The sequence below is a fragment of the Phoca vitulina genome, unplaced genomic scaffold, assembly GCF_004348235.1.
Source record: "Phoca vitulina isolate PV1807 unplaced genomic scaffold, GSC_HSeal_1.0 scaffold29, whole genome shotgun sequence".
NCBI lineage: Eukaryota > Metazoa > Chordata > Mammalia > Carnivora > Phocidae > Phoca > Phoca vitulina.
This window is the reverse complement of record NW_022589732.1, coordinates 10112418-10130804: the sequence shown is the minus strand read 5'-3', so window position 1 is coordinate 10130804 and position 18387 is coordinate 10112418. Positions and strand designations below refer to the sequence as shown.

General features: G+C 46.5%; 1 protein-coding gene across 3 annotated transcripts in view; it reads right to left on the bottom strand.

Moving 5' to 3' along the window:
• Positions 1–12852, bottom strand: part of STOX1 (storkhead box 1) — a 56038-nt gene extending 43186 nt beyond the window's left edge. For all 3 annotated transcript variants that reach the window (XM_032423651.1, XM_032423653.1, XM_032423652.1), the window contains exon 1: positions 12543–12852. In XM_032423651.1, the coding sequence (XP_032279542.1) occupies positions 12543–12852 (310 nt within the window). The remainder of the gene's footprint in view (positions 1–12542) is intronic.
• Between the last annotated feature and the right edge of the window lie 5535 nt (positions 12853–18387).

Genomic DNA, 18387 nt, shown 5'->3' with positions numbered 1-18387 from the left:
ACAGAACTGAGGCTTCTCAAAAGAAGAAATTGTACTTATGCATAGCAGCTTTAGCTGTGCCGGAGAGATCCAGCCCGCCCTTCATGATGGCTAGAAATACAGACCCTGGACTTGCCTTCCCGGCCCCCACAATTATGCAAAGCCAATTCCTTGTAATAACTCCCTGAATATATATCTCGTACTGGTTCTAGATCTCTGCTTGAACCTTGACTGGTAACAGGAAGGCAGGCACCTTGCAGAAGGTGGGGAAAAAAAGGAGGCTCAGGCTAGGACTGGAGTAGAGAGCACTGCAATACATGTTAAAGGCTCTGGACTTTTCCTGAAAAGCCAAGAGGAGCCGCAGAGGGATCTAAGCAAGATGAAGAGCAGGATTAGATCTGTATTTCAGATGTTATTTGTCTGTCTACCTGTGGGATGGAGAATGGACTGGAGTGTTCAGGGCCCACCAGGGGGAGGCACCACAAAAAAGGGAAGAAGCTGAAGCCATAACTCGGGTAGGAAATGGTGAGATCTCGGGTGGACAAAGGCCTGGCAGGGAAAACAGAGAGAAAGAAATGTGTTGGAGAGACAGAGAAGTTAAGCCTCATGGAACCTGGTGACCTACTGGCCTGGGGTATGAGGAAGAGGGTGAAGGAATCCAAGCTGATTTCCAGATTCGTGGTTCTTCTCATCCCACTGGAGCTCAGTGCCACGTGGCAGCAACTCAAGGTGTGTTCTCTCGTCCCCTGGTTGCTCAGTCAAAACATGGGGCTAGAAACACTCATTAACTACCCAGATGCTACATACAGATCATCCAGTGTGGTAACAACAATAGGCCCACAAGACACCCTGTGGTGAGCCCTTTGGCTCTTTCTGATGGAACCCCTGCACAGAATAAGGAGAAAGGTAACATCTGGCAGAACAAAGCCAGAAAAACACGGCTGGAAAGATCCTGGGTAGGAAGGAAGGAGGTGAGAGCAGGGCCATGGCCCGAGCAGCTGTTTCTGCCATTTCCTGAGCCTGGAATGGACCAAAGGCATGGTGGGAATATGAAAGCCTCCCAGGGAGAATGAGAGCCAGGGCACAGGCTGGGGGGAAACAGCAGAACCTTCACAGGACCCTGGGAAGGCTGCTAGTGGATAGAGAGGAAGGCAAGAACCCCACGAAACACCAGCATGTCTCAGCCTAACATTCATTTCCTGTCTGCAAACTGGGCAAAATTATCCCATCCGACCACCTAACAGAAGGAAAGGAATAATCAAGCTAGAAAAGACTGGGGATATGTCAATATCTATCTGGGAGAAAGAAGAGATGGAGCAGAGGTATTTGTTCGTGGTGACTGAACAATCGTGACATGGCCATTAGTTTCTCTGAAGGCTAGACACTTGTCATCACCAGAATGATATTTTAAAAGAGGAAAAGACAGAATAAATATACAAAGAATAAAGAGAAAGAAATCCAAATATATCAATACAGAAAACCAGCCAACCATGAGACAAAGACAAGAAAGTATCAGAGAAAATTTTCAGAAACAACCACAAAACAAGTAATAAAATGGCAATAAATACATATCTGTCAATAATTACTTTGAATGTAAATGGACTAAATGCTCCAATCAAAAGACACAGGGTGTCAGAATGGATAAAAAAACAAGACCCATCGATATGCTACCTACAGGGGACTCACTTCAGACATAAAGATAACTGCAGATTGAAAGTGAGGGGATGGAGAAACATTTATCATGCAAATGATGTAAAAAAAAAAACCCAGAGGGGTGCCTGGGTGGCTCAGTCAGTTAAGCATCTGCCTTCGGCTCAGGTCATGATCCCAGGGTCCCGGAATCGAGCCCGCATCAGGCTCTCTGCTTAGCGGGAAGCCTGCTTCTCCCTCTCCCTCTGCTGTTGCCCCTGCTTGTGTGCTCTTTCTCTCTCTCTGTCAAATAAATAAATAAAATCTTTAAAAAAAAAAGAAAAAGAAAACCAGAGTAGTAATACTTATATCAGGCAAACTAGACTTTATTTTTTTAAAAGATTTTATTCATTTATTTGAGAGAGAGAGAGAGCGTGAGCACGAGGGGGGTGGGGTGAGGGGCAGAGGGAGAAGCAAACTCCCCGCTGAGCAGGGAGCCCGATGTGGGGCTCGATCCCAGGACCCTGGGATCATGACCTGAGCTGAAGGCAGACACTTAACCGACTGAGCCACCCAGGTGCCCCTACTCTCACCACTTTTATTCAACACAGTACTGGAAGTCCTAGCCATGGCAATCAAACAAACAAAAAAAAGGCACCCAAATTGGTAAGAAAGAAGTAAAACTTTAACTATTTGCAGATGATAGTATACTATATATAAAGAACCCAAAAGACTCCACCAAAAAACTGCTAGAACTGATAGAAAAATTCAGTAAAGTCACAGGATATAAAATCAATCTACAGAAATTTATGGCATTTCTATACACCAATAATAAAGCAGCAGAGAAGTTAAGAAAACAATCCCATTTACAACTGCACCAAAAGTAGTAAGATACCTAGGCATAAATATAACCAAAGAAGTGAAAGACCTGTACTCTGAGAACTATAAAATACCAGTGAGGGGTGCCTGGGTGGCTCAGTCGTTAAGCGTCTGCCTTTGGCTCAGGTCATTATCCCAGGGTCCTGGGATCGAGCCCTGCATCGGGCTTCCTGCTCAGCAGGAAGCCTGCTTCTCCCTCTCCCACTCCCCTTGCTTGTGTTCCCTCTCTCACTGTCTCTCTCTCTGTCAAATAAGTAAATAAAATCTTAAAAAAAAAAAAAAAACCACAACAATGAAAGAAACCGAAGACAATATAAAGAAACAAAGACATTCCATGCTCATGGATTGGAAGAACAAATATTATTGAACTGTCTATACTACCCAAAGCAATCTACACATTTAATGCAATCCCTATCAAAATACCAAGCGCATTTTTCACAGAACTAGAACAAATAATCCTAAACTCTGTATGGAACCACAGAAGTCACTGAATAGCCAAAGCAATCTTGAAAAAGAAAAGCAAAACAGGAGGCATCACAATTCTGGACTTAAAGGTATATTACAAAGCTGTAGTGATCCAGACATTATAGTAGTGGTACAAAGATAGACACACAGATCAACAGAATAGAATAGAAAATCCAGAAATAAACCCACAATTGTACGGTCAATTAATCTTTGACAAAGCAGGAAAGAATCTCCAATGGGAAAAAGTCTCTCCAACAAATGGTGTTGGGGAAACTGGACAGCAATATGCAAAAGAATGAAACTGAATCACCTTCTTACACCACACACAAAAATAAACTCCAAATGGGTTAAAGACCTAAATGTGAAACCCGAAACCATAAAAATCCTAGAGAGCAAAAGTAGTAATTTCTCTCACGTCAGCAGTAGCAAGTTTTTCCTAGATATGTCCCCTGAGGCAAGAGAAACAAAAACAAAAATAAATTAATAGGGCTATATCAAAATAAAAAGCTTCTGGTGTGCATGGGTGTCTCAGTCGATTTAAGCGTCTGCCTTTGGCTCGGGTCATGATCCCAGGAGTCCTGGGATGGAGCCCCGCTTTGGGCTCCTTGCTCAGCATAGAGCCTGCTTCTCCCTTTCCCCCTGCCTGCCACTCCCCCTGCTTGTGCTCTCTCTCTTTCTCTGACAAATACATAAAATCAACACTCAAAAAACAAATAATCCAATCAAAAAATGGGCAGGAGGGGTGCCTAGGTGGCTCAGCGGGTTAAACATCTGCCTTTGGCTCAGGTCATGATCTCAGGGTCCCGGGACTGAGCCCCATGACGGGCTCCTTGTTCAGTGGGGAGTCGGCTTCTCCCTCTCCCTCTGGCCCCCCAACTTGTGCACACTCTCTTTCTCCTCTCAAATAAATAAAATCTTAAAAAAAAAAAAAAAAAAAGGCAGGGGACATGAACAGATATCTCTCCAAAGAAGACTTATAGATGGCTAAGAGACACGTGAAAAGAGGCTCAACATCACTCATCATCAGGAAAATGCAAATCAAAACTATAATGAGGTATCACCTCACACCTGTCAGAATGGCTAAAATCAAAAACATAAGAACCAATAGGTGTTGGGGAGAATGCGGAGAAAAAGGAACCCTCTTGCACTGTTGGTGAGAATGCAAACTGGTGCAGCCACTGTGGAAAACAATGTGGTTTCTCAAAAAGTTAAAAATAGAACTACCCATGGGGCGCCTAGCTGGCTCAGTTGGTAGAGCATGCGACTCTTGATCGTGGGGTTGTGAATTTGAGCCTCACATTGGGTGAAGAGATTACTTTAAAAAATAAAATCTAAAAAAAAAAAAAAGAACTACCCTACAATCTGATCCAATAATCACACTGCTGGGTATTTACCCCCAAAATACAAAAACACTAATTCAAGGAAATACATGCATCCCTATGTTTATTGCAGCATTATTTACAATAGCCAAACTATGGAAGCAGCCTGTGTCCATCAATAGATGAATGGATAAAGGAGATACAGTATACATATACAATGGAATATTATCCAGCCATAAAAAAAGAATGAAATCTTGCCATCGGCAACAACATGGTTGGAACTAGAGTATGATGCTAAAAGAAATAAGTCAATCAGAGACAATACCATATGATTTTACTCACATGTGGAATTTAAGAAACAAATGAACAAAGTTAAAAAAAAAAGAGAGAGAGAGAAAACCAAGAAACAGATTCTTAACTATAGAGAACAAACTGATGGTTACCAGAGGGGAGGTGGTGGTGGGGGATGGGTGAAATAGCTGATGGGGATTAAGGAGGGCACTTGTCATGATGAGCACCAGGTGATTAAAATAAAACTTAAGGGGCGCCTGGGTGGCTCAGTTGGTTAAGTGTCTGACTCTTGATCTCAGCTCAGGTCTTGATCTCAGGGTTGTGAGTTCAAGCCCCACATTGGGCTCCATGTTGGGCATGGAGCCTACTTAAAAATAATTAATTAAAAATAAAATAAAAACTTAAATAGAGAGAAAAAAGATACATACATAAAAGAAGAAAAGATGGGGATTAAAAAATTCATTAATGGGGTTTTGCTCCCAATAATAATGGTGAGATCCTTAGACCAACCCTTTTACAAATAACAACTATAAACTTTGGATGAAATATAAAAACCCTTACCTGAAGGCACTTAAAAGCAACCAAAGCCAAGTAGAACCTGGAGGGGAGGTCCTCTTGGAAGAAAATGGCAATAGTTAAGTGTCCCAGTTTCTACAGCTCTTCACCTTAGGGCAGGCCCCAGTAGGAGCCAGGCCAGGAGGCTAAAACTTTGGTAGAAACCTATGATCTTCTTGGCCTAAAGAGTCTAGGGACACAGTTTGGAGTGGCTACAACAGCAGAAAAGTGATGCTGGAATGGCCTGAGCCATGGAGGTGGAACCTCAAGTTTTGCACATAAACTCAGCCTGACTCTATGACTGAAACATGAGCTATGCATGCACAGGGCACAAGCAGCCTACCTTAAGAGATTTTAGCTGTCATTTAGTGCAGGGGAGGTAGAATTTAGAGTTTTTAGTCCAGCCAAATTAATTGCCTGATAAAATAAACAAACAAAAAAAACGAACACTACAGAGGAGCATGACAATCCAGAATCTCTACAACATAGCATTCATGTCAGAGATATAATCCACAATTCTAGACAATATAAAAACGGTACAATGTGACCCATTCAAAAGAAAAGGCAAGCAATGGGACTGACCATGAAATGACTAAGATGTTAGAATTACAAAAATTTTGGGAGCACCTGGCTGGCTCAGTTGGTAGAGCTGTGACTCTTGATCTCAGGGTTGTGAGTTCAAGCCCCATGTTGGGTGTAGAGGTTACTTAAAAAATAAAATAAAAATTTGGGGGGAGCACCTGGGAGGCTCAGTCAGTTAAGCATCTGACTTCGGCTCGGGTCATGATCCCGGGGTCCTGGGATCAAGCCCCGTGTGCAGCACTCTGCTCAGTGGGGAGTCTGCTTCTCCCTCTCCCTCTGACCCTACCCCCCTGCTCATACTCATACTCTCTCCCTCACTCGAATAAATAAAATTAAAAAAAAATAATAATTTTTAAAATTTTTTTAAATTTTAAACAAGCTGGTAGAGCTATGCTGAAAGATAAAAAAATATGCTTGTAATGAATAAATTGGGAATCTCATCAGAGAAACAGATTATTTAAAAATAATCAAATGGGCTCTACCTAAGAATAAAAATATATATCCACACACAGCCTGCACAAGAATGTTCACAGCAGCATTATTCACAGTGGCCAAAAAGTGAAAACAACCCCAATAACTATCCACTGATGAATGAATAAGCAAAATGTAGTATATCCATACAATGGAATATTATTCAGCCATAAAAATGAATGAAGTGCTGGGGTGCCTGGGTGGCTCAGTCAGTTAAGCGTCTGCCTTCAGCTCAGGTCATGATCCCGGAGTCCTGGGATCGAGCCCCGCATCGGGCCTGCTCAGCAGGAAGCCTGCTTCTCCCTCTCCCACTCCCTCTGCTTGTGTTCCCTCTCTCACTGTGTCCCTCTCTGTCAAAATAAATAAATGAAATCTTAAAAAAAAAACAACAAAGTGCTAATCCATGATATGACGTGGATAAAACTTGAAAACATATTAAGTGAAAGATATGAGATATAAACAACAATATATTGTGATTCCATTTTTAAGAAATATCCATGGGTGGGGCGCCTGGGTGGCTCAGTCGTTAAGCTTCTGCTTTCAGCTCAGATCATGATCCCAGCATCCTGGGATCGAGCCCCGCATCGGGCTCCCTGTTCCGCGGGAAGCCTGCTTCTCCCTCTCCCACTCCCCCTGCTTGTGTTCCTGCTCTTGCTGTGTCAAGAGCAGGAACACTGTGTCTCTCTCTGTCAAATATATAAATAAAATCTTTAAAAGAAATATCCATGGGTGACTGGCTAGCTCAGTCAGTAGTGTGTGTGACTCTTGATCTCAGGGTTGTAAGTTTAACCCCCACGTTGGGTGTAGAGACTACTTAACAATAAAATCTTAAAAAAAAAAAAATCTAGAATAGGTAGAATAGGCAAATTCATAGAGACGGAAGGTACACTAGCGATTGGCAGGGGCTAGAAGGAGAAGGGGTAAGGAGAGACTGCTGGTGGGTACAGTTTCTTTTTGCAGTGAAGAAAATGTCCTGTAATTAGATAATGGTGATGGCTGCACAACAGTGTGAATATACTAAAACCTCTCAATGGTATACTTAAAAATGGTTAATTTTATGTTACGTGAATTATATCTCAATTTTTTTAAAGGTAAGGTAAAAAACATCATAAGAAACTGGGTGATGAATACAGAACTCTATACTTCTTTTTTTTTAGGATTTTATTTATTTGACACAGAGAGAGAGAGAGAGAATGCAAGCAGGGGGAAGAGTAGAGAGAGAAGGAGAAGGAGGCTCCCTGCTGAGCAGGGAGCCCAATGCAGGGCTCAATACCAGGACCTGGGATCACAACCTGAGCCGAAAGCAGATGCTTAACTGACTGAGCCACCCAGGTGCCCCAAAACTCTGTACTACCTTTGTGATTTTTCTGTAAATCTAAAAGTACTCCAAAATAAAATTTATTTTAAAGATTATTTATTTATCTATTTGAGAGAGAGAGCACATGCACACACACTCGAGCTGGGGGAAGAACAGAGGGAGAGGGACAAGCAGACTCCACACTGAGCACAGCCCAACACAGGGCTCAATCTCATGACCCTGAGATCATGACCTGAGCGATATCAAGAGTTGAACACTTAACCGACTGAGCCACCCAGGTGCCCCCAAAATAAAATTTATTTTAAAATAATTCCAGGGACGCCTGGGTGGCTCAGTAGGTTAAGTGTCTGTCTTCAGCTCAGGTCATGATCCCAGGGTCCTGGGATTGAGCCCCGCGTCCAGCTCTCTGCTCAGCAGGATTGTGCTCCCTCTGCCCCTCCCCACTGCTTGTGCTCTCTCTCTCTCAAATAAATAAATAAAATCTTTTAAAAATTAAAAAAAAAAATTCCATTTATAATAACATCCAAAAACATGAAGTTCTTAGGAAGATAAATTTAACAAAAGATATTCATACCCTGTACCCTAAAAAGTACAAGCCATTCCTAAGAAAAATTAAGAATACTCAAACAGAGATATACCATGTTCATGGACTGCTAAAATGTCAATTCTCCCCAAATTAGGATGACCAACCATCCCAGTCTGCCTGGGACTGAAGGAGTTAATTTCTAAAGATTCAAGACTATCATTTCTAAAGCCAAAGCAGTCTTGGGCAAATCAGGATGAATTGCTCATCTAACTTCAAACTGATCTATTGTTTCAACGTAATAGATTTTTTTTAAAGAAATTGACAAACTGATTCTAAAATTTATGTGGAAAAACAAAGAATCTACAGTAGCCAAAACAATTCTGAGGAAGAACAAAGTTGGAGGATCACAATATCTAATTTCAAGTCTTAAGATAAAGTACAATAAGACAGTATGTTTTTTTGTTGTTGTTGTTGTTGTTTTTAAGATTTTATTTATTCATTTGAGACACAGAGATACAGAGAGAGAGAGAGAGCATGAGCAGGGGGAGAGGCAGAGGGAGAGGGAGAAGCAGGCTCCCCACCGAGCAGGGAGCCCGATGTGGGGCTCGATCCCAGGACCCTGGGATCATGACCTGAGCCGAAGGCAGATGCTTAACGACTGAGCCACCCAGGCGCCCCAAGGTAGGGCTTTAGAAACAAGGCAGGATGGGAGCTGGACCACTTCCTCTCCTCACTGTCTCTACACACTACCCCCCAAGGCATTCCCTAAATCACAGGATAAGTCAAAACAAAATTTCAGATATTCATCCAACTCCTGCACCATCAGGCACATGGTACCCTTTAGCATTCCTCCTCTCTCAAACCAGATCCCACAATAGATTCTGAAATCAGTCATTTACGCCTAGCATAAATTAGTGACTGGCCTCTACTCTTCTAGGGCCCTTTCAATTTTGCCTCGATATGTTTCTGTGCTCAGAGATATTTCAGGGAGCAGGAAGCAGGGACACGTAGAGAGGTGGAAAGATCCTTCTATCACCTCCCCTTCACCAGCCTAACCTGCCTGATCTTCAGTATCCCCCAAAACACACACCAGGGAACTCTCACTCCCCAAAATCACAGGCAGAACCTGCAGTGCCCACACATGTCACAGTGGGATGGAGAAGCCTCTGCGTGAACCAGACAGCTTCTAGAACATAGCCTCCCACTCAGCTATCCCCCAATGAACTGAATATGGAGGACACAGGCTAACTCTATTATATAATATTCTCCTTGAATTCAAGCAGCTCTGAATGAAATACGCATTAAAACACAGACACACCTAGAACAGTACCTGACACATGCATGAATTAATGAGGCAAATATTTAGAAAGAGCCACAGGAATTTTTATTCAATGATAACAGATGGAAGGCCATGCTAGGGGTGAAAGAGCAGGGACATCTCGGCTATAAATTTCAGGAGAAAGGAGCAAACTGTTTGGCCAAGTGGCCTTCCCTCCCTAACCCCAGGGAAGCCATCATTAACCTTTCACCTCCCCAGGAGGTGTGGTCTCAGAGTAACAACCGATTCTACCAAACAAATACAGGTGTCCCCCACCCCTAACCACCTGCAGTGGCTCAGCTTGCTGAGCAGATATTTCCCTCCGGCTTCCAGAGTCACCCCTTTCATTTGTTAATGTCACCTGCTTATTAAAAACAAAAAAGACATGAGTACTGGAGCACAAAAGAAGACTTAGTCATCATGCTAAAGATCCTATGTCCTTCTTTTTAGGGAAATGCTCTCAGCCTGGGAACTATTTTTCTCACCAGAGGAAAGTTGAGGTGGAGATTAAAGAGGGAAAGAAAAAGGCACAAAACGTGGAGAAAAACTCCTGCAGGCCTTAAATTCAGGTGTGCACTGGAAACTCGGGCCACTCTTATCTGCTCAGCCTCCTCATATCTTATGAAGCCCCAGGAGTTCCAGGTCCAGAATCTCAGGAGAAGAACCCATGGGAGCACCATGGGTTTATAATGCTGGTGGCCACCCCCCTTCCCACCCACCGTGCATTTTGTCTGAGCTGGCCAGCAGCATTCCCTATGTCCAAATGCTTTTATATGGGAGTAAATGAGCCTTAAAAAATCTACAGCAAAGGGACTAAATTGATCTGACCAAATTGATCCTTTGTGTCTTTTGCTTTTTGCATTTTGTGCATTTGCTCTTTGCCACAAAGTAACAGTACCTGCAAGAGCACACTGTTGCTCTTCCCTTGCCTTTCTGGAAGCCCATTTTAGCTTCTGAAAGTCAAAGCTGCCAGATTCAGGAAAGCAAGTGAGCTGAAACTTCCAATTTCTTTAGGGGAAGGCAGCTCCCCCCTGCCCTTACCACATTCTGGGACTCTGAGATGGCCCAAGAGCTGCCTTGATGCCTCCTCTCCTTTGATCTGACTTAAGGACCCCAGGTTAGACTAGTAATTATCAATTCTACTCGAAATAAACTCCCTGGGGCACCTGGGTGGCTCAGTTGTTAAGCGGCTGCCTTCGGCTCAGCTCATGATCCCAGGGTCCCCACATAAGGCTCCCTGCTCGGCGGGAGGCCTGCTTCTCCCTCTCCCACTCCCCCTGCTTGTGTTCCCTCTCTCGCTGTGTCTCTCTCTGTCAAATAAATAAATAAAATCTTAAAAAAAAAAAAGCAAGCACTCCCTGTCCATATGCTTCCATTGACCTGCATCAAATATCTTTCTCCATTTTGCTCTTCAAATTGTCCTAGAAGGTGGTTTTGTACAAATTCCAGAAACATCTAAATTCTTATCAGGACTCTGTTAAAAACTTCAAAATCATTCCTTCTAAGAGACCCAGGTCAGGGGTGATGACCTAGCATAAAGACCACTGTTATTACAGCACACTCCATAGAAAACAGTGTCCACATTATCCCGAGTTGTGCAGTGAGGCAAAATTATCTAGTGGGTGGAGGACTGGAGCACCTGGTGATGTGTTTTCTTTGTCCCCTACACTGTTCAGAGGGCAGCAAACAGGCCCAACCCAGGAACCACCATTCACCACTGCTCGCTGGGACCCAGGTGGTGGCATCGTGGCTGCCTCTGACTTAGTACAAGTCTCTCTGTCACCCTCAGGTCCAGACCCCCAACTCCATCTTCCCTCTCTGCAATACTCTATGCTCACCCTTTGAAAGGGGGTGGGGGAACCAGAGAATGCAACCACTAATTCAAACCAGAAAAACAGAGGACACAGAACTGAAAAGAGTTTTTCATCCAGCCTGTCTGAAAGACCCCCTTCCCTGTGAGAATTTTGGCTTGGCTCCTTGGTTCTCTGCTTTCAGAGTCAGAAACCTATTTCTTCAGTAACTCCTGCAAGTAAAAGGAGATGAAATGTATGTATGTGGCTTTGCCAATGAGCTCTCCTTTTGCTTTTAACATTAGAAAAAGTGGGGCAGGGGTACCAGACAGGACAGGAATGCATGGAGATGAAAAGCCAACGGTTAGCCCCCCCGGCCCGGGATATTGAGACATCATCTCTAAGCAGATGATACACAACAACATCAAGTGTCTCTTGCTACTCTTCCCCCACCCCACCCCCACTTCCCTTCTCCCTGGGGACTAAAACTAATGTGTTTTATTTGCTCCACCTGAGGAGGAGGAGGATTTATGGACTGAGAGAGAGGGGGGGGTTCCTCGGTAGGAGTCAAAATTCAGGGCTGGAACAACTGGTAACTTGTCAGCAGTACACCATCAAATGGTCGTCACAACCCCACAGAAATGCAAACAAACCAGACTGGTACAGGGAGCTGCCGTGCCCTCCTCCGTTTAGCGGTGGGTGTCAAAGACCACTTAATGCTGCAGTGGTTTCCAATGAAGCTATTTTACACAAGCAAAAAGTTGCTGTCTTCTAACAAACGGGCTCTCTGAAAAGACTGAAAAGGAGGAATCTTCTCTATTTAGCTAATGGGATGGGATGTGTTCAGAGCACCATTTGTCATTTCTTTTTCCCAAGCTGTTAATGACCCCAAACGTTCCACTAGGCCCTGAGCCAAGACCACCAACACCACCCAGTACAGAGGGGCATGGAAACCACGGACTGTCGTCGGCTCCAAGGCTGGAACTTAAAAAAAAAAAAAGAGCAACCAGTTCAGCAGTCCCCTTCCTAAGAGCCCCCGTGGTGCGGGGACAGAGGCCCTGTCTCCTGACCCCAGTCCCGGTGCCTCGGGCTGCCCAGAGCATCACTTTTCTAAGTATAAAGTTCCTTCGGCCAGGAACCTGCTGGCTGCACTGGCTGAAGAGTTGAGAAGTGGAGGCATCCTGGAGCTGGCCCCAGGCAGCGGCCACGCCTATCTCGGGGGCCTGAGCTTCAGTGTCCCGGCTGGAGACAATGTCCTGGGAGGACAGCCCTCCTCCAGCAGCCAGGTGGCCGCCCATCCCCTCTCACCCCCGGCTCCCGCGGCCTCAGAGCGGAGCGTGCGCCGCACACGCCCCAGCGGCCGGGGCTCGGTCCCCGCGGCTGGCGCGGGGCGCCCCTCCCGTCCGGGCCCCGCACTCACCCACCGCCCGGATGCGGAAGCCGCGCGGGGGGCGCAGCGCCCGGCGGCACCAGGCGTCGCGCAGCACCTGCAGGCTGGCGGGAGGCGCGTGCACCAGCAGCACCCCGCGCCGCAGCCAGCCCTGGAAAGCCAGCCGCGAGGCGGCGCGCGCCAGCCGCGAGTTCCAGAAGCAGCGCGCGTTGGCGCGGCGAAAGGCGCGGAAGACCGCGCGCCCGCCAGGCTCCTCCGCGCCCGCCGCCGCCTCCTGCGCCTCCAGCCTGCACAGCACCAGCGCCAGCGAGCCCGGCGCCAGCTGCACCGGCCGGGCCATGCCGCCGCGGGAGGCCGGGGCCCCAGCCTAGCGCATGTTCGGGCGCGGCGGTGGCGCAGCACCGGCGGCCGGGGCGCCACACGCCCGGCGGGAGGGAGCGGCCGACTGCGCGCGGCGCCGGCTGCCGGGGGAACGGGCTCCGGGGGGCGGGGCCGGCGGCGCTCGGCGGCTCGGGGGTGGGGCGGGACGCGCGGCCTGAGGGTGGCCGCGGCCGTCGGCAGCCCGGCGCCCAATGGGGCTTTCCGAGGACTGAGGGGTTCTCCTCCCCAGGCGAGACTCTGCCGCCCCCCCCCCCCGCGGCCTCCCCGCGATTCCCTTCACCTCCCGGCTCCGGGGCGGCCCTAAACCCCCCTACCCCGAGGGGGACGCTCTGGAGCCTTTCCAGGTCCTCGGGGAGCCCCGCAGCTCCCGGGAGCCTCTTTCAACCACGGCGCGAGCGGCACGGCCGGCAGTCCCCAGAACTGAGAGGACCAGGGGGGCCGCCATGGTCCTGGCTTTAGGGTCGCTCCTAAGTGAGAGAGGCCACGAGGGACAGCCTGCGGGTGTCAGGGACCTCGCTGGGGCCGGGAGTCAGTCCGTGACCCAGGTTTGAGGCTCGGTCTGCTCCTAACTCGTTTTGCTCGTTCCTTCCCCTCTCTCTGAGCCTCAGTCTACCGTCATGTAAAATGAGGAGCTGGAACTGCATTCTAAGCCCCTTTCCATCCCTGACTCTGAGGTTCTAGGCTCTGGGCCCGCCCCTGGGCTATCCTACACCCTTCAGTGGGAAGGGACGGCAAGTGTTCCAGGATAGCCGCCGCGATTGGCGAGGCGCAGTGAAGTCCGTGGGATTCAGCCCTGGGCTGGAGCTGGGCATCCCGCAAAGACTGAGGAACCGTCTTGCCCGGGAGCTCCCCGGACGGAAGGGAGAGGGGCTTGTGATCTGTCGGGCCGACGGTAGCGAGGGCCTTGGAGCAACGAGGTACCGTTCATATGCTGAGGGACAGAGGCTGGAGCCCTGACCGGAGCAATGGAAGAGGGCTCCTGGAGGAAAGAACAGGGGACATGAGAGGTAGGGCGTTCGTTATTACTACTAGAAGCTGGCCCTAGAAGAAGGAGCAGAGGTGTTTGGCAAGACCTGGGGGTCATCCCAGACTTCCCGCTCCCTCAGCTCATCAGTCAACAGCCATAATGATTGGAGATAATCTATACCCTACCTCCTTGTAAATCATCCTCACAATAAATGATAGATGACTCTATTAAATAATGATAGCTAACATTTACTGAACACTATATGCTGGGGGCGTTAATTTCACAACTAGGTGTTTAACTTCTGTTAGCATTTCTATATTTTTTAGAGATGAGGAAACTGCAGGCTGTGTTAGATTAAGAAGTGCGTCCTGGGGCGCCTGGGTGGCTCAATCGGTTAAGCCTCTGCCTTCAGCTCAGGTCATGATCCCAGGGTCCTGGGATGGAGTGGGCATTGGGCTCCTTCCTGAGTGGGGAGCCTGCTTCTCTCTCTCCTCCCAGCTCGCTATCTCTGTCTCTCTCTCAAATAAATAACATCCTTAAAAAAAATAAATGCGTACTGATCACACAGATAGTAAGAGATAGACAACTACCAATCAGGGTTCCCTATGACAAATGAGTCTGACACAATTTTCAGTTCAAATAAGTATGCGAACCTGAGATAACCATCTCAGGTCTGAATTTGGACACTGATGGAGATGGATGGATGGATGGATAAATACAGCAGAGAGCCTAAATGAACTAAACTCTATGTTTGTAGAAGCTCCACGGGGAGGGCAGAGTTTCCTCCACTGAGTTCTATCGTATCCCTAACCTTGTGGGATCAAGGATACCTTTGCTGTCTTTCCCACCTTAAAGAACTATGACTTATCTCTATCTAGCATCTACAACAGTGTCTTTTCCATTATAATAAGGATTATGATAATTCTCATTTACTCTCAGCTCACTCTATGCCTAGAACTGTACTAAGGGTTTTACATGTGTGATATAATTTTATCCTCAAAATTAACCCTCTGAAAGGGGTAATATTAGTAAGCCCCATCTTCCATAAGAAAAACAAAAGCTTTAAAGGGGAGCGAGCGCCTGGGTGGCTAAGTCAGTTAAGCATCCAACTCTTGATCTTAGTTCAGGTCTTGATCTCAGGGTCATAAATTCAAGACCCGTGTTGGGCTCCATGCTTTGTGTAGAGCCTACTTGAAACAAAAAGGAAAAGAAAAGCAAAAGCTTAGAGAGCTTAGGCCACATGCCTATGAGGACAAAGCTAAGGGACAGTCAAATAGAGACCCCAACATTGTCCACACACCTGGCTAGACGGGGAAGCCAGAAGACCCACACCCTGACTCACGGGACCTGTTGCCTGGTCTGAAAAATTGTCCTGAGCTTGATTCTCTCTCCCGAGTCTTTGAACTGGAAATACACAATAAGGCCCTTATTAGCAGAGCCTGGAGCCGCTGGGATGCTCTCAGGTAGACCACACTATGAGATTTCATGGCCTGAACTTATAAGGTAGAACTGTCTTAAATTGTGGAAACTTTCATGCAGATGTGTGACATTTCCATTATCATTTTACTTCAGCTGGTCCAATTAACAAAAGAAGAGGGAAAACTGTAAAGAGAAAAATTTTAAACTACAGCCAAATATGTATCCACTTGTTTTCCCAAAGGATCAGCTACCTCACAAATATCCCTAAACTACCAAATGGAAGATGCCTTAAGAGTTAGTGGAGGGGCACCTGGGTGGTTCAGGTGGCTAAGCATCTGCCTTGGGCTCGGGTCATGATGTCGGCATCCTGGGAGCAAGCCCGGCGTCAGGCTCCCAGCTCAGTGGAGTCTGCTTCTCCTTCTCCCTCTGCCCCTCTCCCTGCTTGTGTGCGCACAAAGTGTTCATGGAAAACTGAAGACCTCCAGCCCGAAGGGCCAGTATTACGTGTCAAAACTAGAGAAACAGAAACAGAAACTTCTCAAGGGCCTTCCATCTTTGTGATCTCTGGAGACCAGACACAAACATTTTTTTAAAAATATTTTACTTATTTATTTGACAGAGAGAGACATAGTAAGAGAGGGAACACAAGCAGGGGGAGTGGGAGAGGGAGAAGCAGGCTTCCCGCCGAGGAGGGAGCCCGATGTGGGGCTCGATCCCAGGACCCCGGGATCATGACTGAGCCAAAGGCAGACGCTTAACGACTGAGCCACCCAAGGGCCCCGAAACATTTTTTTTTAAGATTGTATTTATTGGGGCAGGTGGGGGGCTCAGTAAAACATAGCCAAGATTCAATATTTGGCCAACTCTGGCAAATGAAGCTTGGAGTTAGATTTTATTTGGGTTAGAGAACTGAAGCTGCAGGGGGCACAAAGGCGTACCTGCTCCATTTGTAATTTCTGTACAAGATAAACTTGTTTTTTTTTTAACATATAATGTATGATTTGTTTCAGAGGTACAGGTCTGTGATTCAACAGTCTTGCACAATTCACAGCGCTCACCATAGCACATACCCTCACCGATGTCCATCACCCAGCCACCCCATCCCTCCCACCCCCCACCACTCCAGCAACCCTCAGTTTGTTTCCTGAGATTAAGAATTCCTCATATCAGTGACTAGGGTAGGGCATTTGAGTCTTTTTATTTAACTGTGCTCAAAATCCCAATACATTCATAAAGGAGGGGAAGTAAAAGCATATAGTAGGAGCTGCCAGATCCTAGGCGCTCAATGAATGTTGGTTAAGGTACCAAGATGCACTGGACTCCTGGTTAGGGTTGGAGACTGACAAGGTTTCAAGGAGGACAGTTTTGATTTTAGCCATTTTAGCTTGTTCTGAAGTTGTTTATTTAAATTCCTACCTCTGAATCTCCACATTTCTCATTTTCTTCATCCATAATATAAGAATAATCACCTTCCTGATATGCTTTGCAAAGATTTTGTGATGTCTAAATCATGTTAAAATAAACCAATCTAGGGCACCTGGGTGGCTCAGACGGTTAAGCATCTGCCTTCGGCTCAGGTCATGATCCCAGGGTCCTGGGATCGAGTCCCGCGTCAGGCTCCCTGCTCAGCAGAGAGCCTGCTTCTCCCCTCCCTCTGCTGCTCCCCCTGCTTGTGCTCTCTCGCTCTCTCTGTCAAGTAAGTAAATAAAATCTTAAAAAATAAAAATAAAAATAAATAAACCAATCTATGCCTAAAAATTTAAGAAGTGAATTATAAAAAAAAAAAAGATAAACTTGATCGTCTGATGCTCACATCTGTCTGGGGTCTATCCTAAGTAGAGCATTCAGTGCTCTTCACACTCTGACCCCAGCCCAGTCTTTCTAACATCATTGCCATTTCTATCCCTGCCCTCCTCCTGCAATCCACACCACAGACCTTGTGCTCCAACTACACAAAATTACACACCTTCCCCCGTCTTTGCTCACATTATTCCATCTGCCTAGAAGGCCTTCCCCCTTGACCAGCTGTTATCTTACAAAGCTCAGCCCATAAAACCTGTGACACATCCAGGGAGATATCATCTGTTCTTGGAGCACATTGTTAACCCTTTTATAACACTTGTGTGTTAAGGGCTGTAATAATTATGTCTCATCAGGCAACCTGGGATTCCTTGAGGACGAGGCTCCTGACTGACTCGTCTCTGTGATCCCACACATAGCCCAGGACCTGGGCCATAGATTCATTCCACTTGAATCAAGTCCAATTTAACTACTACTTGATCCAGGATAACTTTTGCTGCTTCTTGTGAGTCTGGGGTCACCACACACGTTTCTGGTCTGTGGGTGAATCACAGGAAGACCTAGTTATCTAGTACTCAAAGCCAGGGCAAAGCCTCAAGCAACAGGCACACCCAGGCCTCACCCACCCAGGCATTTGGAGTTCAGTGATTTCTCTGGAGTCTGTTTACAGCACACATGTTACACTGAGGATGATGTTTGTCTTAACTGCCTCAAATTCTTTTCCACACCAAAATTCATCAGGCTGAATTTCCTTCCCCTTAACTCAGAAAATCAAGCCTTGACACTTAAGGCTGAGTTAGAAATCGTTTTCTATCTGGCTTCCCTTTATTATGACCATTTCCACTTCTACAGCATCTTTTTTCCCTGTACCAGAAAGAAAAAAAAAATCCTGGAGACTTGTGTTTGTATTTCTCATAGAAAAATGTGAGGCTTTGCTAAACAACTGTGTTGAGGCAAAGGCTAGAGAAAAGGAGGCGGGGGGCAGGAGAAAAGCATTTAATGCCATTTCTTTATTTTTAAAAAATATTTTATTTATGTATTTGAGAGAGAGAGAATGAGCAGGGGGAGGGGCAGGGAGAGGGAGAAGCAGACTCCCCACTGAGCATGGAGCCCGATGTGGGGTTCGATCCCAGGACCCTGAGATCACGACCCAAGCAGAAGTCAGACATTTAACCGACTGAGCCACCCAGGCACCCCAAGAAAATATTATTCTGACACTTGCTAAAATGGGAAGGAAGACTTTATTCAAGACTGCTGCAAAGTCTAGACAGCAGACAGTTGTAAAGCAAAGACAGCAAAGAAGCTGGG